The sequence below is a fragment of the Lycorma delicatula genome, chromosome 3, assembly GCF_047948215.1.
Source record: "Lycorma delicatula isolate Av1 chromosome 3, ASM4794821v1, whole genome shotgun sequence".
Lineage (NCBI taxonomy): Eukaryota > Metazoa > Arthropoda > Insecta > Hemiptera > Fulgoridae > Lycorma > Lycorma delicatula.
In genome coordinates, this window is record NC_134457.1 from 146,857,512 (window position 1) to 146,884,931 (window position 27,420).

The 27,420-nt window shown below is 27.2% G+C and overlaps 1 protein-coding gene across 5 annotated transcripts in view; it reads right to left on the minus strand.

Annotated features, from left to right (window-relative positions):
• Nucleotides 1-20,595, minus strand: part of LOC142322087 (low-density lipoprotein receptor-like) — an 871,174-nt gene extending 850,579 nt beyond the window's left edge. For 2 of the 5 annotated variants that reach the window (XM_075360751.1, XM_075360744.1), the window contains exon 1: nt 20,461-20,595. In XM_075360751.1, coding sequence (XP_075216866.1) covers nt 20,461-20,536 — 76 coding nt within the window. In that variant the 5' untranslated portion in view covers nt 20,537-20,595. The remainder of the gene's footprint in view (nt 1-20,460) is intronic. The other 3 variants (XM_075360745.1, XM_075360748.1, XM_075360746.1) reach the window with 2 other exon arrangements.
• Between the last annotated feature and the right edge of the window lie 6,825 nt (nt 20,596-27,420).

The following is a 27,420-nucleotide window of genomic DNA, read 5'->3' on the forward strand; positions in this document are numbered from 1 at the left end:
TTAAAAATAATATTGCTATTTTTCTTAACAAACAAAATCATTCAATAAATCATTTCGTTACAGTACCGGACAATTAAATACAACAAAAAACCTCAAATAACTGAAATATATTAAAATGGAATAAATTTCAAATAACTTTATTTCTCGAATTGCTTTAAATAAGCAAATAAAAAAATTAATAAAATAAATAAAACAAATTTTTTTATGTACTGCATACAATTAACAAAAATTGAGAAAAAAACAAATAAAGAAAACGTAAAAATAGTTAATTAAATAAAATAATAGTAAATAAATTTTTAAAAAAACGAAAGGATAAATAAAAACAAAGAAATGTAACGGTAGCTATAAATACACTCATTCATAGACCTCATTCATTCCAGTCAGATCAAAGATCAAGCGCAGGAAAAAGGGTTACAGATGGAGGGACTGAGTTAGAGAATGAAACAATAACACTGATAAACATAATTTTTGTATCCTAACAAACAACACATGTTTTTAATCGGTCTTTTGATGCTGAAAACGAATTTGAACTCAGAATCTTTCTATCACCCACCATTTTTGAAAAATAATTAAATTTTTATTACAGAATTCTTTCATTTTTTAACGTACAGTTAGCATTTAGCTTTTATATTGTATTTTGTTAGCTCATCTTTTATTGTTTAACTTTGTTAACATAATTTGTAAGCTATAAATAAACAATACTAGACAAAAAATTATATCACATCACAGTCACATATTATGACATATGTACCTATAGTTTTTAGTATAATTTTTCGAAAGAGAATTACATACTTTGAGAAATAAACAAGCTTCTATTTGTAAAAAAAAAGCCATACCGATAAACGTACACTCAAAGCATCCTATCTCGTGACAGTAAGAATAGCTAAGATGCCCAAAACCCCATTCAATCGCAGAAACCCTCATATTGCCTTTTGCAATTGATATGGTCAATATTTTAATAGGCATGGAAGCAAAAAACTGAAAAAAATTCCGCTTTCTAACGAATTTAGATATTCGTTATCGTTCACGAATTTTTCTCAGTTCTTATGTTTTATGAGTTCTGAATGCGATACGGACAGATTAATCAAAGAAAATATGTTGTTTTGCAAATCAATACTTGGTGGTGTAACAGGACAGTGTATTTTATGAAGCTACTAAAAACTACAACATAGAATGAAAAACTGTATTGTAGTGATTGTGCAAAGGTGATAACATGAAAGAACAGTGGAATTCTGAAAAAAATTAAAAGATCGTCTTATATAAAAGGCAAAATGGACGTACGCATCCTTCATAGACATGCCACAAAAAGTTCTTGACACAAAAATATGCCGGAAATACTTAAATAAATTCTTTGTAGAGTTTTAAAAATTATTAATTTTATTAAAATTCGATCATTACAGAATATGCTGTTTACGAAACTATGCGATGATATGGGCGAAAATAAATCTCTTGTTTCCCACACAGAAGTCAGATGGTTATCGCAGGGAAAGTTTTAACCCGATTATTTGAAATGCAAGATGAATTAATAATATTTTTCCAGGATAAACAAACGCCATTCTCAATGTTTTTACAGAATAATGGGTATATGTTGCTGTTGGCTTACTTATCTGCTGTATTTTCACATTTGAACGACTTGAATGTGAATTTACAAGGACGTGATAAAAACATTTTATTAATGACAAAGTTCGTGCTTTCATCAAGAAGCTTAATGATATCTGAATTATTCGCCTTCAGAGTAAGAATTCTGATATGTTTCCATACACTTGCAAATATATTAAGAAAAATTTTGATGAAAAGGAGTTTAGATAGCATAAAGATGCATTTGCGTGAGCTAATAGTTCAGTTGGCGGAGTATTTCCCGGATGATAAAAATGATTTCTCGAAGAGATGAGTACTGAATCCATTTAGTGAAAACGCTGTTGTAGTTGCTAATTTGCTGGTTGAGATTCACGACCAGTTCATCGAATTTTCTGTCGATAAAACGTTACAAATACAATTCACATCTTAAGATTTAAATACGTTTTGGCTTACTCGTCGAAGTGACATGGAAATTAGTCACAGAAGCATTGAGAGTATTAATCCTTTTCGCCAGGTCTTACTTCTGTGAAAATGGTTTTTCGTCTATGGTTGCGCTAAAAACTGAAAATAGGTATCGTCGTTTATTACTTGAAAACGATTTTCTTTTGTGTGTTTCTAATATAGATCCATGTTTGGGGAAAATCTTTAAATGAAGAACAAACGCAACCATCTCATTTTATTTTATTTTCTTTACACGTGTAATTATAAATGTAAGTAAAATGTTTATAATACATGATTTTTTTTCTTATTGATTTCATTATTGTTTACGTGTAATGATGTAGGCTAATTTCGCGACCTCCCAGTTGAGAAACGCTGGCCTATATCGGACTAAACTTTAGTCATATATTAGAAAAATTCCATGCCTGACCGGGATTCGAACCTAGGACCTTGAAAAAAAACCATATATTCGATTACTTCTTTAAAAAAATGTTAACCTGAAAGGCATTTCTTTCATTATAAAAACTTAAATATTTACTAAAACACATTTTGCACATACTTCAGTTATCAGAATGTGAAAAAAGACAAGACATATAGACAAAAAACTAGACAAGTTGAGACATATAATCAAAGTCATTAATGCAATGGTATATGTATAGTTGCTCTCAACTGTCAATAAATAAGGTATACTGCCCTTCAAGTTAACTTATATAGTAAATAAATTACAACATGACGTATACATTATAATATTCTCCATCACAGGAACTGAAAGAAGTCTTTTACATATGCTGTGGTTAATCCCTCCTTCTTAACTTAATCTTAACTTTTTTCTTTCCAATCGTAGAGTTAAAGCTATATCTACTTATTACTTCGTTCTATTATAACACATAATGTGATAAGGGTACAAAAAAATATAGAAATTAATTTGATCGTCATTTTCTGCCTTTCCTAGCACTGTCCGTCTATCCATAGTTGAAGCGTTTCGGAGGACCTCCATTCTCAAAACTACTCTGAAACGCTTCAACTAGAGTGACAACTAGAGCTAGTTAGAGTGGCAATGCTAGGAAAGACAGAAAACAATACTCAAGTCAGTTATGATAATCCTATACGAAATATTAAATATTGTGAAAATTAGGAAAACTTTGACAGCCGTCAATTCAATTCGGTTCTTTTTAGTTCCTTTTTAATCCAAAAACATTTCTGATCGGTAAGTAATACGTTAATCTGAACAGCGTAAATGATGGTATAAAAAAATCCTTTTATCTATGCCATGTTTATTCAAAAACGTAATTTAGTTAAAAATGCAATAATTTAAAATATAGAGGCACTGTATAAGGAAAAAGACCGAAATAAATCTTTTTCCTTTCTTTTTTAGCAGATAATAAACAATTAAGTAAAGGACTTAAAAACGTAACATAAAATAACCTAAACCGATTAAAGATTATCACTGGTGTATTATTGAGTACAGTAATAATTATGCATACTGTTTCTAAGCAGGCTTATAAAATACTTATATTTTATTTTTAAACATCAACTTATAAGTTTTAAACGATTATAATACTTTTATACCAGTTTATATTTAAATGATAAAATTATATTTTTAAGGTCAGATTTTACTGCAAGTATTTAACAGGAGAAAAAAAATTAGGCCTATCTCATAGGAACAAATGGAAATTAATCCGCACATAGGAAGTTTGAGTTTAGGCCTACATGAAGGCCTCACCTGAAACTTTCTATATACGGATATATCAGCTATAAAATACATGCAAGAAAATTTTACGTAACATAAAGTCGTACTACTGTGTCAGCTCTCCTTCGTCAAAATTTACCAAAACTAGTTTTTTTAAGGGTAGGGGAAATTAATTTTCTCTAAGGTTATCGAGATTTTTACTGTATTACAAAACAGTAGTAAATCGATTTAATAATATATATACAATAATTATAATTACACATTAAAATAATACAATCATAGTGTTTTATAATACAATAGTATAGTGTGTGGTATATGAAATAAATTTTTTCATAAGTCAATTATAAAACGCTTACAGTCATTTATGCGTTACAATAATTTTACTACTTTACCGAAAAAGATAATGAAAATGAATAAAAAAACCAAATCAAACTAAGTTAATTATATTTTTCTAAAATTATTTGGTTACATTTTTTCAAAAATGATTTAGTTCCATTAACTAAATTTTGGTAAATTCAGTAACCGTTCGGCCTAAATAATGTTAAAAACAAAGAATACAATAATTCAGTTAAGCTATATGAAATTTTGTATGCGTTATTAAATTTATTCTTCGTCATACATTAATTATAATTAATTAACGTAACGGTAAATTAATAAAATAATAACCTTTTCAGTGTTAAAACAAATAACCGGCGTAATTATTACTGTTATTAATAAATTATTTATAATTAATTTAATAAATTTATTAACTGCTTTTGTTTTTATAACTTCTACTGTTTCGAAAGGATATACCGTTTACAGATTGTTTTTCTGTAAAACATTTAAACTTAGAATAATATATTCAGTAGGGTACATTCATACAAAGGTAGTTCAGACGAATAGAGTCGTTTAATCAAGAAAACGATCGATCTTCACACGTTAGGTTAGTTTAATATATATTTAATTAAATCTATTTTCAATGGAATATACTGTTTTTACCAATTAAGTTTTATAATTTATAAGCGGACTTCAAAATAAAATAAAAGGATTTTAAAGAAAAAAACTTAAACAAAGGATTTAAGTTAAATTTAACTTCAAAAGAGCTGCTCTTAACTAATTAAAAAGTGATGTAATGATACGCCCACTGGTCGTCATGGTTTCTTGATTATTATTAATTTAATATTTTTATACGGTTTATTTAAACGCGTCCACACTTGCTGCTATCATACACTAACCTCGACGTGAATCAAATAATATACGTAAATAAAATCACGAACGATAATCAGATGAAAACTGAAGCGTTTATAGATTTTTTTTTATATTTATGTGAATTACCACTTTACCAAACGTATACTATTTATTCTAGCAACTTAATTTATATTTAATGGTGAAACCGCAAAAGGTTAATAGTACTACAACAAAATACATATATATATAACAACGGATGACTAATTGAAATGGGGGATTATAAACTGTTTTTTCCGCCAAGATTTGAGAATCTACTTTTCGTAAAAATGTTCCTCTTTCTATAGAATTTACTTTGTTGGAGCATTGGACCGGTGAACACCGTGTATTTGTAACTGCAGAATTCTGCAAAGATTGTCGTCTTGGCAAAGTGTTATTTCGACGTCATTTAAATTTCAACTGGAATAATTCGAGGCAGTCGGCTCTTGTCATTAAAATGTAGGTGCATAGTTCTGAAGAAACATAAGTGAATATGTAAATAAACAAAGCTTCCAGTATTGATAATCAAACAACTGTGTAAAATGTAATAAAAATACTAATATTATCGTACGGTTTGAAATAGTATTCTCTGGAATCAGCATATTTCTTGAAGAACAATGATGGCGAATATTGTTGTTTTTGTCACGTTAAAAGATAAATTTGAACAACTGAAGAATTTTGTTTCCTGTCCTGAAATAGAAAAGAAACTGGAAATCACTCCTGAACGTGGTTTCAACAGGATGAAGCGACCAGTTACACAGATAGACGATCCGAATAAACTGAAAGAGTTGTTTTAAGATTACTTAATACCCAGATATGGCGATATTTCTTGGCTTGCCAAACCTCTGGGTCTTACAGCACGCGATATTTTCTTGCGGCTATATTTGAAAAGTGAGGTTTTCAATTATTCAGCTGCATGAAACGTTTAACTCAAAGAAAAAACTCCCAACAAAAGAAATTTGGATTGTTTTTGAAGTGCATTTAAGCGTATTAAATAAAACTGTCAATTTATAGAGAATTTTTTTAATGTGCAGATAAATAAAATCACCTGCTAAAAATCGCTCATTTTATTGGCTCAGAAAAGCTATCATCAAATAAACAAATTAATCGTTTTTAATTATTAAATTTAGAGATGTAGATAAAAACCTATAAATTGGTAATCCAACTGATGGATATACTGTAGGAGATACACTATATTTTTTTTAAATATTAGTGAACTGCGTTTAACAACGTAAACGCATCTCGTTTCACTAGATAAAAGATTTTATCATCTTTGACACGCAGTCAACTGACTGCATGTTTATTTATGTCAGACATAAATAAATTATTTATTTTTTTACTTGACTATAATTTGTATTATTATCAGAATAAGAATGTACTTCTTTTATCCTTAATTCCCTATTCATATTGTCATCGACTAAATACATTAAATGAGCTCTTATTATTATTATTTAAGAACGAAGATTTTATCATCTTTGACACGCAGTCAATATACTACGTTGATATAATTTAATATAATATTAAATTTATGAGCCTGTCAGTAATACGGTATAAATAATATGAGGAAAACTTTCATCAATAAATAAACCAAAAGTTACCGAATCTAAGGTAAGCAGAAGAAAACCTGGATCTTGAACAATTTTAAAGCTAAAATAATTCAATATAAAAAGCTCATAAGAACGAACAACGATTTTGATACTATCAAATGAACGAACCATATTTACAAAGTACATAATTACTTAATAAGAATATAACAACCTTAATTTTAACAATTTTTTAATAGAGAATCAAAGTAAAAATAAAATAGGTTATCATTATGAAAAATTCAAACATTTTGAGAAACAAAAAAAAAGGGTAAAAAAAAATACACTTCACCGCTTTAAACAAAATGGGAAATGATTTCATTAAACTTTAAATCTACAATTTATTAGAAAAGTACTTCCAAATAACCCTCCTTTAACTCCACGTATGAGACAGGAACCTGAATTATCTAATAGGCTTCATATAAGGTTTTGTTTATAAGCTTATATACAATTATTTAAGAATACAGTAATAAATCAATACGAAACAAAACACAGAAAGTGATAGACAACTAAAAACCGTAACAATGTCACCTAATTCTCATTAAAAACTGATTAGGCTAATTAGTTAAACAAATGACTCATTTTACTATACGTATTCATTAAATGTATTTAGTCGATTACAATATGAATAGGGAATTAAGGATAAAAGAAGTACATTCTTATTCTGATAATAATATAAATAATAGTCAAGTAAAAAAAATAAATAAATAATAATTTGTTTATGTCAAAAAAAATTTATCTTCAAATTACGTGATTTTACGTAATGATCACTTTAGCTCATCAGTAAAGAGATTTTTATAAAAAACCGTTTTATAATAAATCTGTACAGAAATTTTCACGAACGAAATTTAAAAATCTGCGTTGCAGAATTTAATAATTGCAAAATAAATATAATGTATATTAGTATAATAAATGTTTAATAAATATTTATCGGAAACTAACAAAAAACAGCTGATAATTGCTATTTAACCAACTTTAATAAAAAGAGCTTTCAAATATAATTTCAATAAAAACAGAGAGTTTGTATTTTATTTTACAAATAAAACTTTAAATCAATAAATTGTCCGCCTTGTACTTGTATTTAGTATATTAACCAAATGATTGTTACAATAGACGATAATAATTAAAATAATTAATCGAACTAAATCTCTATAATAAATTAACAAACTATGAGTCAGAGCTCGACCATCTACCAGGAGGGTCAGCCCCCTGGACCCCCCGATGCGTTCGTTATTCTCATGGTTGTGAGAATATCAAATATTTTACAGATATTCATAAAAAAAAAAAATAATGCCATGGTGAAAAATATAATGAAATAAAATAATTAATTCTTGTTTCGTTAATAAATATTTTTAATATCTTTATCCCCAAGCGGATAAACCTTCCCTGGGATAACACAGGTATATCCTGAAAATTTGAAAGCAATCGGTAAGTTGCTTCTCTTGTATTGTTGTTGCAAACAGACAGACAAACAAATTGATAAACTTTCGCATTTATATATAAGAAGATAAATTAAGTTATTAAAAGTGTTACTAATCAACATACGATTTTAATCCGTTTATTGTAATCAAATTGAATTTTTTATTAAGTGGTGGAGGAAAAAACTTCAGGACAATTTCTAAAATTAATATAAAGATACATACAATAAAATGATAACGCACAGCAGTAAACGATAAAGTAAGTTGAGGAAAAAAACGCCACAAAATATATTTTAATTGATTAAAATAAAAAGAGATAAATACTAAAGACTAAAAATTACAACTGCCAAAAAAAAATTGTTGTTTATAGGATAACTATTAATACAGGATAATTAGAGAACGTGCGGGTGCAATTCTTTATATAGTAGTTATATACAGTATCAAATTTTTTCTACATTTTAAAATTTATTTAAACGTATATTAAAATAAAAACAGAACATATATTTACAAAACATATATACAGCCTATGACACTTCCGGTAACGTAAGGATTTCAACGCGGGGTGATAAATCTAAATCGGTTCAGCCGTTGAACTGCTACGGTAGAAAAAAATACATACACCCTAAATACAATACACTCCTCTTTAGGCAGTCGTGTAAAAATGAATATTTCACTGAAACTGGTAATGTTTATCATGCGCTTTATTAGCTAATTACTAAATCGCAATTAGTTCAACGTAAACTATTGATTATAATACAATCTCCATACTATAATATGTTCCTAATATGTTTACTTTGAGGTACAAGTGTGCCTAATAACAGTTACTTTTCGTGAGCGCTTAATAATATATCTTTAAATATTGTGCAATATAACGCATGAAATAATTAAACGTATAATATAAATAATTTATCCCAAAGATAAACGTTATCGATGTGTCTATTTAAAAAAGCTTAAATAATATAAATTATAAATAAACGTAATAGTATATTATATATGAAACGATTATACACATAGGAAAATCTAAAATAATTTTAATTCAGTATATTCCAAGGACAACTAAAAAACAAAAAAATGCAACAGAAACGCCTTATCGCACTCTTTCTTTTGAATTACGAACATGAGAAAAATAACTGCACATGTATTAATGAGTTACCTTGATTTACAACAATAAACTTTACGAAATCTCGCACACAATTATTGAAACGGTTGCGATTTCATATCAATCACTTCATAAAAATCCCATAATTACTGGTAAATAGAAAATTAATATTGTTAATATTGACAAAAGAAATCACTTAAAAAACTATAGAATTAAGTATTTTGAATAATATCCTTTTTGTGAATACGAAACTATTCAAAAGTAAATAAATTAATAATTAATATAATCCACCTTACCAGTATACTAGTAGGACCGGACAGACATGACTGTTTTTAAATTTTAACTATGATATTTTAAACGTTTGGATTTTATATATTAATTGATGATGACTTCCAAGTAAGCCGAATGATCTACAGAACACATCAACGTGCTGGTAAGATAGATTGTATTAATTGTTAATTAATTTATTTAACATAACAGCGGTTGAACTGCTACGATAGAACAAACATACATACACCGTAAATACACTACACTCCTTTTTAGGCAGTCGTGTAAAAACATACATTTCACTGAAACTGGTAATGTTTATCCTGCTTTTTATTAGCTAATTTTTAAATCGCAATCAGTTCAACGTGAGAAATTTTGTTTGAGAACTTATTCCCTATGTTAAATATCATTATTATTAACGGATTTAATTATAAATATACAATCACATGTTTTAAATCAACTTAAATATAAATATTTTCCTTAAAATCCTGCTTCTATATACCAATTGGACGCATATTTTGTATTGACTACAGTACAATTATTGTTTTAAAATACCCAATGACATTTAAAAACTAAAACAAGTTCAAAAAATATTGTAAAACAAATTTATTATTTTTAATTTTTTTAAATTTCAAAATTGTGAAGTCAGCGCCAAATTAAAAACTAACATAAACCACAAATAAATTTTAGTAACTGTTAATTTGGTGCTAATTACGAATTAACCTAATTTAAAGAAGAAGAGAAAACAATCTTTTTTAATTTTTGTGCGTTTTTTAAATTCTATTTTATAATTTTAAACAGGTTACTAAATTTCGGTTTTTTTTATAAGGGAAGGCATAAAAAAATATTTCTATCCAAATGACGAAAGAACTATTCGCAAAAAATTCAATAAACAAAGACACGTTGATGAAAATACATACAGTAACATTGAAAATGGTGTAAAGAGAGACTAGTAATCGTGTGCTAAAATTCTTTGAAATGCGAAAATATATTTTTTGTACTTAAAAGTTTTTCTTCTGTTTTCTGTGAATATAATAAAGACATCAGACTTTGGTTAACAATAAAGTACTAGGCACTAATAAAGAAAAAGATATAAAAATAAAACTTTAAACTGTTAACACCGTGAAATGATTTGTTTCAAAAATCTTCCATTAAAGTTTACGTGAAGGAGGTTACAAGGGATAATTCTTTAACAAAATAAAAATTAATCGTAGGAAAGTTTATTGAAGTTGAATAAAATATATATTATTTTACTTCTACCTTCAGGAAGATACTTATGAAATCAGTTTTATTGCTATTTATTTATTTACAAAAAAAAATAGATAAGTTATAAATTACGATAGTAAAGATGAAAAAATAGTAAATTTTACATCTTGAAGATATTAAAAAAAAAATTTTATGATACATTATAATATTATTGCAGATTTTAAGGTGATGAATATATTATTATATAATTACATATAATTATTATTAAAACAGTAAAATGATAGAAAAAATATTAAAATTACTTCAAGCCTCTAAATACATGTTAAATATTCACAAAAGAATAAAAATACAACGTTTTCAACAGTTGAAAAATAACGGGAAAAATATTTAAACATAAATAATTTCATATATTTAAATAACAGTAAGATAAAAATATAAAAATTGACAAATCAAAAAGGGGATTAAAAACATAGCATTTAAAGCAGCTTCTTTTATACTATTTTTATGAGATAAAAGGTTTAACTGTATTTAATTTAATCGACTTGAAAAATAAATTCAATCTGAATAAAAACAGTGATTATTTGTTTTTTCCATAAATATTCAATAAAACAACCAATTAAAAAAGGAGTTATTAAAATAAAACGGAAACAACTTATCAATGGATAAAGCCTTCGTTGCAGGCCTATCGTTATTTTTTTTCAAAACATGAAAAACAAAAATAAATAAAAAAGGAAATGATAAGGCAAGTTCATTCTTTCACAGAACAGCTAATTTTTCAATTCTGAAAATGTACTATTTTTCTAATATATTTTAATACTAGAATAAGAACGTTTTTACTAAGTTGTTAGCTTGATTTTAAAATATATATAATTTTAGAAGAAAAAAGACTACTTTCGGATCTTTCAAATAAAAATTTTTCAGACATTTTGTTTTTATTTAATTTAACAGAAATCTATCTGTCAAATTTCAGTTTTCTATGACACCGAGAAGTTCATTCATTAGTGTGAATAGTGGAATAACAATATCACTTAAGTGTATAATTATGTAATATAAGTAATAACACGCAATTGTAAACCAACTATCATATTAATAAATTGATCTGACACAAATATTATGATTAATAAACTAATGGATGACATTCCCCAGGTCATTAGGCTATAAAAAATTCCAACTAAATAAAAACAAAGGAAAACTGAATAATCTAATTTTTAATGCGGGAACTACATTAAAAAAACAAAATTATTCAGAAATGTTTTTCCTAATAATTAATCTTCTTTCTGAGAATCCTAACTCTATGAGACGCAATTAACTGGTATTATTAACAAACAAAAATACATTTAACTGAAGACAATACTTGCCTTCAAGTCTTTAACCTTCAACTTAGAAATCGCAGATGAAAACGAAAAAAACAAGAAAATAATCAATAAAAGATTGATAATTGAATTTCATTTTTATCTAAAAAATTCTAGTATTAAATTTTGATTAATAATTTTAAAATTCGAAAATCTACCGTAAATGACTAATGTGTACGGAATTTACCTGACCTAATTATAATGGAAGTAATTATAGTAAGCTTCTCTAGTGAATTATACATACAGTGTGTGTAAATAATTAGATAAAATTTTAAATAATGTAAAGCTCTAAGCCGGGAATTGAAACCGGGACTTTCGGTAAGTCTAGTTAATTTGCTCTTTTTTCATCAATTACGCAAAGGTTTTTTTTAAATTAAATATATATCATTTGCATACACAAGACTGTACACGAATAAACACAAATTTGCGGCTAAAATATTATGAAGAAAAAATATTTATCAATTCATCCATAAGAAAATTGAGAAACAATTTAAGAAAATGTTAACAGCTTAAGAAGAAAAAATAAAGCAAATACAGCCTGCAATATGGAAAAATTAAAATCACAGCACCACAAGACTTCCCTGCACGCCTATTAAATTACTTGTACACATTTTATTAAAATGAATTACATGAAATTTTATTTCATTAATAATTTCTGATATTTTTTCATAATTTTTTTTTATTATTGAATTATTATTTAACGTAAAATTTGTTTTACAACCAGAGGTTAATAATTATTAATCAATCAATATATTTAAATTTAAAAAATAGAGATGAAGTCTGATTCGAACCGATGTACCAACCCCTTCTGAGATCCAAATATTTTATTAATTAAAATTTCATTTAACTATAACTGAAACCAATGAAAATAAGTACCACTTATGATATATCGTTGAAAAGCTCTCAATGAGGGCTTATTACTGCAGTTAAGAAAAAGTCTAAAATCCAGTTTGTTTTTTTTAATTCTGGAATTTTTTGGACACTTTTGGTTCAGTCGATTGCCATCAAAAACGGAGGTGTACAACTAGATGTTACATAACTCCTAAATCCAATATTTCAACATTCTACGGCTAATCATTTTTGAGTTATGCTAGATAAATACGTACGTCCCGCCGAAAGTAGTCATTCAGAGATAGTCAAAATGGATATTTCCATTGAAATCTGTAAACCGAAATTTTTCGCGATCACAATACTTCCTTTACTTTGTACAAGGAAGTAATAATTTAATTTGATCCGATAAAGCATTAAATATGACTGCAGACATTATCAGGTATTGTCTGCCCGTAAAAATGCCAATGTAAGAGCAACCACGCATTGTTCCGTTCTACCGTAAGAATAAGTAATCACATACAAAACAAAAAATTACGTCTTTTGCAATCAAACAACAACGAACGACTACAAGACAATTAAACTAACGTATTAATATCTAATTACCAGCTATAATTTTGTAAAAATTAAAATATTCTAAATAATTAAATAATAAACGACGTACTATATTATAACTGAATACAAACATTCCATAACTAAAAAACATTTCTTAAAGTGTTAAAAGCTTCCTCGGGTGGATTTTACGAAAAGATTTTGTTTAACCGTTAACCTGTCCCTCTGAGCCGCGGCCCGTACAACTTTATTAACTAAGTTATTGGAATGATCAGTGATGACATGGGCATAAGTTTATTGCATTGTCCAAACTGTCCCCTCAAACTACTAATGAATGCGCAAAAGAGAGGCGCAATAAGTGTACAAATTGAAAGATCTTTTTAGTTATTACTCCGTAAATCGATAAATATTTTCTAAGTAAAATTATCATTCCAAGATAATTAAAACTGATAAAACATACTGAATTAATGACGTAGATTTTTACAGATTTTTAAAATCTTTTTTGTAATCGAAATTAGGCGAAAGTCGTCAATCGCTCCGCAAATAAAACTCTAATAAATTTCTGATTTGTTATCCAATTTTAAAGGTACTAATAGAAAATTAGTCATTTCGCTATGAATAAAACTAAAACAAAATAAACAAACATTCTAATACACTACTACAATATTCTGAATTTATTTAAAATTTTATTCAGTTTTTCTTTCAGAATTTCCAAATTGCTTTCTAATTTCATTGCAACTTGTTCCTATTTAGTGAAGTCAAATTTCTATTTAACCAATTTTCATCTGATTGTTCGATTAACATAAAATTAAATTAATAAAAAATATAACTACACAAATAAGTGACAGTTATTGCTGTACAATAATAAAGCTCGTGTGTACTTATGTACGCAAGTAAGAAGTTATATTACTTTCGCGTGAATAAAAAAGATTTTTTACGCATTCAAACAAATTTGAACTAAGTCAAACGATCGATAGGCGACATTAAATAGCACGAATAAAAGTTTGAATAAATAACTCTTAAATTAAATAATATTTATTTTACACAGTTTGAAAAATACTGAAGTATTCGTTGTCATATAAAATAAAGTTCATCGAATATATTTCGATTAGTTTAGTTCCATTAATTCTTCGAATGACGATTGAATAGCCACGAGGGTTATCAGGGGCTTATGATATGGAAAATATGATACAAATACTTTTATTTTATAAAAGTGTATTTTATCAAAAAATTTTGTTTTTGGTAAATTTAAAATTATTTATGCAAAATCAAGAATTTATCTGATGTGTGAAATTTTCTGTCATTAAAACATAATTTTACTCATAAAAAATAATACTTACATAAAACTACCTCAAATCTTGATACACAATTTTCACAAAAAATAAATAAATATATGCTGCAGTATAAATAAAGTTTTATGAATATGAACAACAATATTCACAGTTTAAAACATCAGTCTTCAGAAATCCATGTATATAAATATACATTTATTACTACTCAATTACTATTGTATTTACAACACGTGCTAATCACTTAATTGCATTGAACGACTGACTGAATACTACATGCATGTGCGTACAAACTGATTCACTTGGGCCAGCGCAAATCTTCATGGTGTGTTACATCGGCGCGCGACTTCCGTAACTTGCTGAAAATACACCCTGATCAGTTTCTCCTAACGCACCAAAAGAAGTATAACTTCAAAAATTCATTAACGCTATTCTTATTTTTGTCAGAGCTATCAACAGAAAGACTTTCCTCTGTTTATATTAACAAATATAAATTACACTAGAAAAATTGCATCCGATGGACCAAAGAAAATCTTTAATTTAAGTCGACTAAAAAAAACTATTTTTAAGTAATTTTTCAATTTTATTGATGATAATCTTTTAATTAAAAATATAAGAAAGTTAGGAGACCACTGAATATCTAATGCAAACTGGACTATAATTTAATTCCTGAAATGATTGAATTTATTTTTAATGTAAGGGTTTTGAGGATGAAGAATAAAATTTACATTATAATTATTTTAAATCTGAGAATGTATAATTAGAAAGTTTCTTTACTAATCATCGTGACATGTAATAAAACAATAATATACAAGTACAATTAGTATACCTAAATTCAGGTATTTCAACTTCTGCTATCTAAGTTGAAAAATCACGATCTTCGATTCGACTTGCATGCTTTGTTTTATATCTGATACCAGTTACTTGGAGAGTTAAATAATCTGATTATAGAATATTAATCAAAAATATAATTTTGAAAAAAAAAGATAAAAAAATTAAGATAAAGTGACAACCGTTAAACCTAATTTTACAACTGATTAGATAATATGAAAATTTGATTTCATTTGACTTGAATTAAAAATCATTATTTGATGTTTTTATTAATATATAGAACCATAACGTGTGTCAGAATTTAATTATTAGCTAAATAACTTTTTCCGTGCACTAATACGATTATGTCTAAAAGCCTATATTTTTCTTTTTAGGTGCATCACTGCTCGGCTGGTTTCGGGATCAGCAATCACTACCTCTGTTTCATCTAATTTTTTTATTTATTTCATTTTTTTTATTAACTTCTAAAACTGAACCGAATGTCGACAATCGAAGTTAAACAGGCTAGGAAATTATTAGAATAATTATGGTGATACTTTAAGAAATATTATAATTTTATCGAAAGCATAAATGAAAATTCTGATATATTTATTTTTCCGTCATTCTTCCTGACGAGTCGAATCAATGTATATAATTCAAAATAGATTGTTAATTAATTATTTTCTTTTCACTGTTTGCTTCAGTTTCTGTTATAACCGAGACGAATGTAAAAGCACTTGAGGTAGATGGGTCATAGTTGTTTTCACTGAGAATAATGATGTTCATTATAATTCCCTAGTGGCATGAAAATTATGCTTTAGAAAAAATGAAATATTCGTGTTAATGTAGAAAGCAATGAAAAATCATTTCGGTACGCTTTCTAAATTTCCCCCAAAATTGTTCAATCTTTTTTTTACAATATATGACAAATCGTATGTATTTCAATATAATATAACCAAACATAACCCACGCTAGCTTACCTCGTCTAATTAACGTTAAGTGTACAAACTATATGCAACAATGACGCAATTTTTAATGGTGACTAACAGAGTTTGTTGGATTCTAATTTACGTAAATTTCTTTGGCGTCTAAGATTTCTTCAATTTCAAACTTCAAAGTAAAAAAAAGTAAATTTCATCCTGTAGTAGAATTTTCGTTTGGTGAAATAAGTAAGCATAAATGATGAAACCATGTTATGTAAATTTAATTTAAATTGTTAATTATAATTAGTACATATTTTTTTTTTAGTTTGGCCGTCTGCGGACGACGTAAAGCAACATTTGGTATTCATTTCTCTTTCTTCTGCAGTTTATTTTTCCTGGTCTTCCAAGAGTACTTCATTTTTTCGCTTTGTTTTTCTCTTCTTTCTTCTGATTAGGCATAGTCGGTTTCGTTTTTCTCCTTTTCTTGAAAACCCTTGAAATATTTTACCGCTTTTCTGGACGTTGTTCTGTCTTGTACTATCTCTTCAGTTATTTTTATTTCTTTAAAGTCTTTGTAACCTACTGATTTCCGTTCTTTTAATTATAAATGTGGCTGAAGATCTGTATTGTGAGCCTGTTATATATTCTCGTAAGGTGGCCGAATATGGTTCTTCTTTTTCTGATTGATTCTGACATGTTCTCAATTTCATTGTATTTGTAACGAACTTTACTACTTATGAATACGTTCTCACATATTTTTATTGGTCATTTTTCTTTCTTTTTTTCCGATTGCTTTAGTTTCATATGATTTCAAACTGAAGATGCACTCTGATAAGATAACCGTATTTATTGCCTAGATTTGGCTTATGATGTTATTTTTGTTGTAAATATCTTTTATTAATTGGATTTTTACTCTCTGTATTTTTTTAAATAAGCAAGACAATGATAATTATTTTTATCTCTTAATTATTACATAAAATCTTTTTTAAATTTTAACATTTAAATTTTGTTTTTCTATATATATTAGATCAAACAGGAAGTTTTCTTTTAAAAATATCATGTAATTCGAACTGGTTGTCAGTTAGCCTAATTTTCCGACGAGAAAACTGATACAAAACTACGCAAAAGATCTAATATATTTTTTAAATCCTAGATGACTAAGCATATTTGCATAATATCTTTTAATTAGGGAATAACATTTTCTATTACTAAGTAATACAGTTTATTATTTTGTAGAGGAATAGTGAAGAAGACCCAAGAGACTATGCTTATAGAATAAAAGTTAAATATAGAGACAGAACTAATTTTAGACACCAAAAACAGCCAAATACGAAATACAAGAAAAGAGGGCTGTTATTTAGTATAATAATAAATGTTTTCACATATTCTTATAAGTTCTCATCAGTTTTTTAGTTAAACATTAGGTATAAATTGATTTATATTTTCTTACAGCATTATAATTGCATTACTGAATAATTGATCAGGACAGGAATTTACGCAAATTCGTAAAAAAAATACGACACAGCAACTTTCAATGATGTTTACGAATTAAATCGGAATGAATATTCGACCGAACATAATTTGCAAAACTATCTCCTTTAACTAAATATCGTAAAAATTTTAACATTAAACTATATAACATAACTGTAATTTTATAAAAAATGTAGCGGATGACTTTTATTTAAATATCCATAATAATAAGCTTATATCATCTAAAATATCTACAAATACGGTTTATGGCTTTAATTAAAATAAATATATATATTTATATATATATATATATATATATATATATATATATATATATATATATATATATAAATGACACAAGTTTACGTATAAAAATAATAATTAAATTAAATAGTAAAGCGATTGTGTAAAATTTATATATAAATTAAAAACCGTTAAATGAAAATTCAGTATTTTCTTTTTTAATCAATAAGTTTTTTTTAATTTAAAAACTTATCGGCAGAGTTCGATTATCATTGATTCTGTAAAAGAAAATCTTTTAATTTTATTTCAAATTGATGGGAAGAATTTTTAAAAGGGTCGATAATTTATTCAAAATGGCAGATCTTGTACGAAGGAATGAGTTTACAAAAAAAAATTTCATTAACGTATCAGTAGATTTATAAATATAAAAGCGTGGATTACTGAGAATTTTTAATTTAATAAAACGGTGTACTCCACTCATAATTAAGAGAAAAAAAAAATACACTTGTACTTTAATATCCTTAAACACTATCTTACTCCTTTTTTTTGAAGAATTCTCTTGAGAGATAACATATTTTTGTGTCAATAAACGTAGACATAATAAATATTTAATACTGATGACAAGCTCAGCGTCTTCTTAAGAGGTTTCGAAGCAAACCGATACGGTTTGATTTTAATGTAGACGAAATACGAAATCAATTTGATCGTCCTATGAGAATTTATTTTCTAGTAAGGCGATCAGAAATTTTTAATTACAAGCAAAAAATATATATATCCACTCGAATAGCAATGTTAATGTATATTCGAGAAACACATAATGACGGATTAATAAATAATCAATTCAAGAAAGATATTTTCAGCTATCCAATGATTTTATTACTGAACAAAAAACTAACAATAAAAATAATAAAATAGATAAACTGTAATTTACTTCGATGGATTATGGAACTTTTCAAAATACTAATTCCTGTATTAAATGGATTTTCGCTTTTACTCCGACACAAAATCTAACAGTAAAATATCTATTTGTACGCGTGGAAAAAATAATAAACAACGTATAAAATAATAATTTAAAAAAAAAACTGATTGGTTTGTAAATTTATTTGAAAGTTAAAAAAAAAGTAGATAAATTACATCCAACTCGTGTAATTAAATTTCTATAATACCATATTATCTTATTTTACCGGTAATTGTAAATATAATATCAACCGGTTTTATAAAAAATAAACATCGCCTACAGCTACATGCATGAGTAAGGTCAACTAGAATAATTAATAATTAAATTCAACTAAATATTAATACACTGTTCCATAATACAATTCAAATGTTAGAAATTCTGAAATTTTTTTATGTAGAAAAAAAATTTTTATTAATATAGGGTGATATATTTTACTGTTAAAAATCTATAAAAAAAACGAAGTAATTTTATTTATTTATTCTATTTTAAACAATTGTAATAAAATCAATCAAAACAACCTTACAACTAACAGATCGGTATGTCTGTGTAATAAAACTGATAAGATTAATAAATAGCCTTCTAAGTTGCAGGGCTGTATATAAATATATGCAATATTATTGTCAGATTTAATAAATAATATCATAAAGTAAATTTTATAAATTCTGTCAATCAAATAACACGCACTTATATTACATTTTGGGAAGTGTAGTTTAATACGTGTTAATTTATTTAATAGGACAGTGTATTAAAAATCCACTTCACTCTTAACAATAATTAGTCTAATTAAAATAAACCGTAACTAATGTATTTATTTATTTTTAAATAACATTTTATTTTAAATATATAAATAAACGCATACATTAAAAATAACAATATCAACAATAATAACTTAATTAAATAAAAAATATATAAATTATCAGGCGATACTTTTCATACATAATAAACGACATAAAAATAATAACATTTTTAATATACTTGTACACGTGAAAACCTGTTTTTTAGTCAAGATTAAAGAATGTATTCAAATACTATGTTTATCGATGGCATATGGATCAATACGACGAATCTCCTTTAATTTATTACAAAAATGATACTCGATTTAAGAGTTAACATAGAAATATCTGTTATTACAAGCAGCATATTTCTACATTACAAGTATATTTAAACAACTGTGAACGAGTAACAAGTGTATTCCACAGTAACAATACAAAAGCGATTTTACAATAAATTAATCGTAATTTAATTGCCGTAGAATATTTTTCGTTAACATATCAAAACATATTTTATATTTATGACTTTACAAAAATATATTTTGATGGAATATTTATAACATTTATGCTAAACTAAATCGAATTCATTCGCTTAGTAAAAATGATAGTAACTACACGAGCATGAAATCAACCTAACCTAAACTTTACATACGGCTTAGGATAGCAGTGGCAGAATACCCTACCTTAACGACATAGCTCGATGAAAGTTAAAACACAATATACGTTAAATCTAATCTACATTATATAAACTATATAAAACAACAGTAATAAATAATTACTTACTTAAAGCCGATGTAGGAAGTATAATATAACAGCCAGTGAATAACACAAAATACACAAGGACACTATCACGAAACATGGCTACGCGACGACCCCACCGAGATCGGACACGACTGAGAACCTCACTGTTTCTTACCGATCAGTCGCATTGCACTGTGCAGCTACCCCCACCATAATCTAACCCTGAGTTGCGCGCGCATACGCCAGGTAACCGACTGTCCTAATTCAACACGTCCAGCGTTCCTTTCCATTCTACTCCGTTACCCTGCCTGACTAACACCTTTACAATATACAGATACACACCAGTACAATAGTCGGCACCTATCTTGATCTTAATTTCTCCCGCGCACACACTCATATCCTTTCACTCTCTCCCGATTCCTCCCCTCTTTTTATTTCAAACTTCTCTTTTTAGCAATGTTTTAGTTTTACTTTTTTCGAGTTTACTTTTTCAAGTTTGTTAATTTTTTTGTCGTATATTTATTTATTGTTTTATTTATATTAGCATATTTTTTTTTATTAGGAGTTATAACTCCGCTTAATTCATCTACTAATTTTATATTGCATTCTATTGATGTGAGTTAACTACCACAAAATTAATTAATTATTTAAACTACAACAAATAAAAATAAAAGTTTTTTTTTTTTTAATATTCATTTTATCCTTTTAAAAAATCGGTCGTATATGCCTGGGCACATGTGTAGTTTTCTAGAATTACTTTCAACTAAGGCTTAAAGAAACGTCGCAGTAAAACACAAGTTTAAGTCAGATATATCCTAAGTTTACGAACCAGCTATAAAAAAACGCATGAAGGTTTTCTTGGCATTCATTCCATTTAAAAAGAAAATTACGCTCGTAAAACCAAAAGGAAAATGTTTAGTCTTTTATAAGCCAAAATACAGCAATTTGGTAGGTTACTTTAATCATATTCTCCGTTGATGTAATCACATAAATAAAATAAAATTAATCAAGACTTTAAAGTTATACGTGATATATAAAAGTGCAATTTTCTGTTTGTAAAATATAAAAATACAACAGAATCTCTGTCGACCGAAGCGCAATAACCTTAGTTTACGACTAACTAAACATTGTTTAATTCTCAAAAAACAATAAAACAAATGCGACACCAAAAGAAATAAAAGATAAAAAAAAAAACTTTAGAAGATATTTACTTCATCTTATAAAATCAAAATTAAATAAGTGAAGATCCACGATTATTTATAACAATTTTTATGTTTAAAAACACACGTACGATACAGGAATTAATTTCGAACATAGATAGCACATCTATGTTAGTGTTAGTGAGGTAGTCCGGCAGCACGCCGGACTACCTCAGAGCTCCCAATAATGTGAGAGTTACGAAGTATCCTAGATAGGTTTCAGTAGTAGCTTGAAAGAAACTTTATTTCATTGCTGCTGTTTATATAACTAATTTTACTGTTTTATATTTTTAAATTTGCCGGTTTTTAAGTACATTTTATATAAGTTATACGAATTTTGCAGGCCTATACACATATATTGTTGTGTATGTATATGGAATAATAATGAACTCTAAAAATAAATGCGATTACAATGTTTAAACTTGCATTAAACATTTTTTAAATACTTAAATTTCATTGTTTTCTTACGCATATTTATTACATCCTTTACATAAGATTTAAGATGAAAGTGCATTACAGTATTTTTAAAATTATTTCTTTTTTTGAGTTGACGTGCACCAACTGTTTTTTTTAAGTTTACCATACTATTTCATGTAAGGAAAACTACTAGTTTTTTTCTACTTAAATCTGATAAAAGTTTTTTAGTTGATTTGATTTTGTATAGATAAAAGACATTTCAGCAAATCAATGTTTTAGAATAAATATATGTGCATTTGAATATTTTCATACATTTCTGCAACTGTAATTTTTTTCTTGTTCAATAAACTTCTTTCTTTTCCTGTTTAGCCTCCGGTAACTACCGTACAGATAATACTTCAGAGGATATTGTATGAGTATAAATGAAGTGTAGTCTTTCTTGTACATTCTCAGTTCGACCATTCCTAAGATGTGTGGTTAATTGAAACCCAACCACCAAAGAACACCGGTATCCATGATCTAGTATTCAAATCCGTGTAAAAATAGCTGGCTGTACTAGGACTTGAACGCTGGAACTCTCGACTTCCAAATCAGCTGATTTGGGAAGACGCGTTCACCACTAGACCAACCCGGTGGGTCCTTGTTCAATAAACTAAATTTTCATTAAATTTCTATTGTTTAATTATTAATCTGCTACACCTCTTTTTAATATTTAAAAAAAAAATTAGTCAAATTCATTTTTTTTCCTTTCAAATTTCTTAATTTAGACATAATTAATCATTATTTTATTTTGCATAAATAGCTTTATTTTGTAATTATTATTATTTTTATGAGAAAGAAATCGATTAAATAAAATAGTGAAAACAATTTATAAAAAACTGAATCCTCAGTACACAGCCAAGTTTATGAAGCTGAATAATTCTATTACTTTACATAATTTACACTGTACTTATAAAGTACAAGTACAAGTACACAATACCCTTTGAACCGTTTGATTTGCGAATTAGTTAATAAAAACTATATAATTTAAGCAATATCTTTTTGTCCTTTCTACTGCTGGCACTTCTATTTCAGGTCGTTAAAAGAAGAAAAAAAAAATCATAATTTTGCTTAAAACCGATCAAAAGTATTTTTCAAATGTTAGTGATACATCATATACCTGTATAGGTCACATAATATTTGTGATAATGTAGAGAAAATGTATACAACTTCCATACAGAATTCTTATAAATAATCGGATAATTCCTGAAATTCCAATAGTTTAAATATTTAAGTTCCTTAATCAACGAGAGCTGGAACAATAAAATAAGTAATCAAAAAAAATCAGAGTCAAAGATTAGAGCATCATTGTGATTATTATTACAAATTTAAAATAAAATATCTGTCGATAGGGTAAGACTTGTAATACTCCTTCATGTAATCGCTTATGATTGTAATGTTCGAACATTCCTAAAAATCGAAATAAGTGCTTGAAGAAACAGTTAGAACAGAGAGCTTTACAGATTGCAGACGAAAACGGCTTCAACATTTGGAAAACTTACACAGAATTGGTGAAAAGTGCTAAGTTGTTATAATCGAGACTATTACATAAAAAACTAACACCGAGACTCAAGACCAAATGGTCAAATCAAAACCAAGAGGATTTATGCGGATTATAGATAAGAAACTGGAAAGATATCTCAAATTCAAGAAACGACAGGTGGATATTGTTTTATGCTCCCGTGTTCCTTGGGCCTAGTCATATAAAAAAGAAAAAGAGTAAAGTGCCATAATCAAACATTAAGGTCATGATGCTCTGAAAAATGATGGCCATTCTCAATAATAGTAAGCATCCGTTGACTCCATACTGAAGAAGATGAGATGAAGTGATTCCTTTTATTTCTTCACTGGGCCAATATATGATCGCGTATCAGCACACGAAATCCAGCTAAACGCGAATGACATTTAGTAATACGAGTAGCACTTTAATCACCGTACGCTGAACCTCATTACAGTCAAAGTAACATCTTAACTTTGAACGAATATCAGCCATACTTCTGAAAATGTTTTGAATTATATTATATAATATATCGACTGAAAAAATATTTAGATCGACTATATTATGTCTCGACAAACTTTTAATTTGACGACCGGAATACTTTGAAGAAATGAACGGGTCAAATTTTTTTAATCTGAAAAATGGAAATAATTATTTAATTTCGTTGGCCTTGATGATTTTATAATTGTAAAAAATATCAGTTCTACGTATCTCGTCCTCATACGACGAATGAGGAGACACTACAATAAATAAATTATAAGCACAGTAAAAAAAAAATTATTACATAATAACTTATAGATTTATAACGCTATATACCTAAATATTGTTATAAATTTATTATTTGAAATTTACTTGATAATAAAAAATATTATACTATCTACGTATAAAAAGTTATATAATATACTGAATTAAATATTTTATCATTAATTTTTTTTTCATTCCGTACATAAATTTTTTTCAAATAAATAACTCAACTCAAGAAAAAATAAATAATTTAAAAAATACTGTAATAGAGTTTCATCTTATTTAATATTCAGGATGTAATATATATGAATAAGAAAACAATGAAATTTAAGTATTTAAAAAAATGTTTAATGCAAGTTTAAACATTGTAATCGCATTTATTTTTAGAGTTCATTATTATTCCAACAACAAAACTTTAAATGTATTTTTACTTACATTTGATACTATAGAACCTGATTATAGAATAATTTGCCTGCAACAATGCGTGGAATCTATGAAGATCTATGTACTAGTAAAAATCCAATTTATATCCTGCTTGGTAATAACACACGCGGATCGTTGAACTCGGTTTATCTAACGATACAACCCAGTTAATTTGTTTTTTCTTTTGCTTCTTATTAATCATAAAAACTTATTAATATCTGGGTTTGTGGAATACTTTAGGAAGCGGTCATCTAGAATAATGAATAATAAATAAAAAAATCTTTTATTCTAATCAGTACATAATAATATATATTATATATATATTTTTTCAGGAATGGGTAGATATGCTACTCCACGGGTAAAAAAGAGTAACTACTCTTGTATTTATCTGAAAGGATCAAGGGAAACCGTGATAAACCCTTACTCTTAGGATCATTTTAAAATTAATAATTATAAAATAAAAAATACACATGATTGACGTCTATTAATTGCAGGCTTGTGCAAATCTATAAACAAGAGTATATTTTCAAAAATAATCAAATTTATTACAGTTAAGAATGTACAGTGTTTATTACAGTATGTTTTAGTATTTAATATGTCCTCCTCGCTCTTTAATAAACATTTCAATTCTTTTAGGCATTGAATCTATAAGTTTTTTACATAGTTCTTTAATTTCTGGGTCGTAAAACCACACCTTTATCGTAGCAGAAATCATCTTCTCTTTGGTAGTGCAGTTCATTTTTCACAATTGGGTCCGTAAGGAGTTTCTAATCGTGAATTTTCACACCGACTGATTGTAAGTCTTTTTGTAACTCGAAAATATTTTTCTGAGAATTAATTTTATTTATTCTACGTAAAATAGCATCATCTTTTAAGATGGTGCTATTTCTTACATTTTTCTTCCACAGCGACCTTTTTATCGAAGTGATACAACGTAACTAATTAAAAATTACCTCTTGTTCATATTAATTTGCACAAGACTGTATTTAAGATACAAATACCTGAAATAATATTAAGGTAAATACACCAACATACTATTAATAAAAAAACTTAAGTGAAAATTATTAGAATACATATTTATTTACACTTTTGGAAAGATCAGAATTTAAAAAATGTTTTCATTAGTATTACTTAGGCATTCGTCGACAGAATAATATTGTTTCTGTAAAAGAAAACTGGTATTTGTAATTTAAATTGACGAGAAGTTTTTTTAACTGTTTCGATAATTTATAAAAAAATGGTAATGTAAAACGTTTCCCGTAAACCGAAAAGAAGACCGTAACTAAAAAAAAGGTTATCAAAACACCTGTTAACAGGTGTTTAAGAATTATGGTAAAAGAAACGACCTAAATTTCACTAGTTATCTCATAATATTCCCAAAAGTACTGCATAATAATATAAATCTATTAAAAAAAAAATAACCTCAACCTAATAATATTATGGTAAGAAACAGATCGATTCCTACTCAGAGATATAATTTTAACCTATAAGCATTGAAAACAAATCAACTAATAAGCACTGAACTAAATCAATTATAAGCATTGAAATCAAATAAAAAACTGCTGAAGAGTTTAATTGTTATATCTTAATTAGCATTGTTGTTCCCGAACCAAACACAGACTACTGTTAAACACTTAAGGATTTTTAAGCCTTCTATACTTCCTTCATTCTTGATTTTCCTCAGAAAAACTCAAAAGATCATTAAGTTTTTTTTAAAAACAAAAATGCTTTTGAATGGGATGGTAATTCACTTACTTCTTATTAACAACCCACTATCATTTAGAATATTTTCGGCTTATTTTAAACATACGGATTTACTTCTATTTATACAAAAATATGATTGAATGACTATTAGAATTGCGACAAACCTTTCACCACGAAATATTTCGAAAAAACTGTATTAATCGATTTTCCTTTCTTTCTTAAGAATCATCTTGGTAATAAGATAACCATAATGGTTTTTAGGTGATAGATCAATTGCTTTAGCTGACCTCTGTGGCTCGAGTGGTAGCGTCTCAGACTTTCATTCGAAGGTCCCGGGTTCGAATTCCGGTCAGGCATCGCATTTTCTTTTATACGCTACAAAAATTTGCATTCATCTAATCCTCTGAAACAATTCCTAACGGTGGTCCCGGAGATTAAAAAAAAAGAAAAAAGAAAATCAGTTAGTTTAGCACTATATGACTTCATCGGCAAGCTTAATGTGGTTCTTCATCGGTCACAGAGCACGTTTGTAGAGTTTGCTATCTATCGAAGGATTTTAAATTTTTTATGCACAATAGGTTTTTTCAAAACTGGAATATTATAGTGGTCGGCAGAATCTCATCAAGTTGGTTTCAGACATTTTTACTAGAAGAAGGTAAAAAAGAGTTGATATTAAATCGTCTACAGTCAGAATTTATTCCTGTGTTTGGACTAATGTGAACAGTAGCTCTTCTCCTGTAGTACATAAACGACCATACTAGTAATGAGCACACCAGAAATTGTTTTCTAACGAGTTGTTTAAAAAACACAATACTGTTACCAAGAGACAAAGCATGTCTGAGATAATTGTTGGTCTGTAACTGGTCAAAGGCATAGTCTTCTGTTAAAACTGTTTAAAGATTAAAGCGGCCCGATTTCGTAAAATCTGTACATGTAAGATTATAACTTACCTGACGACAGAGAGAATCTATATTAAAA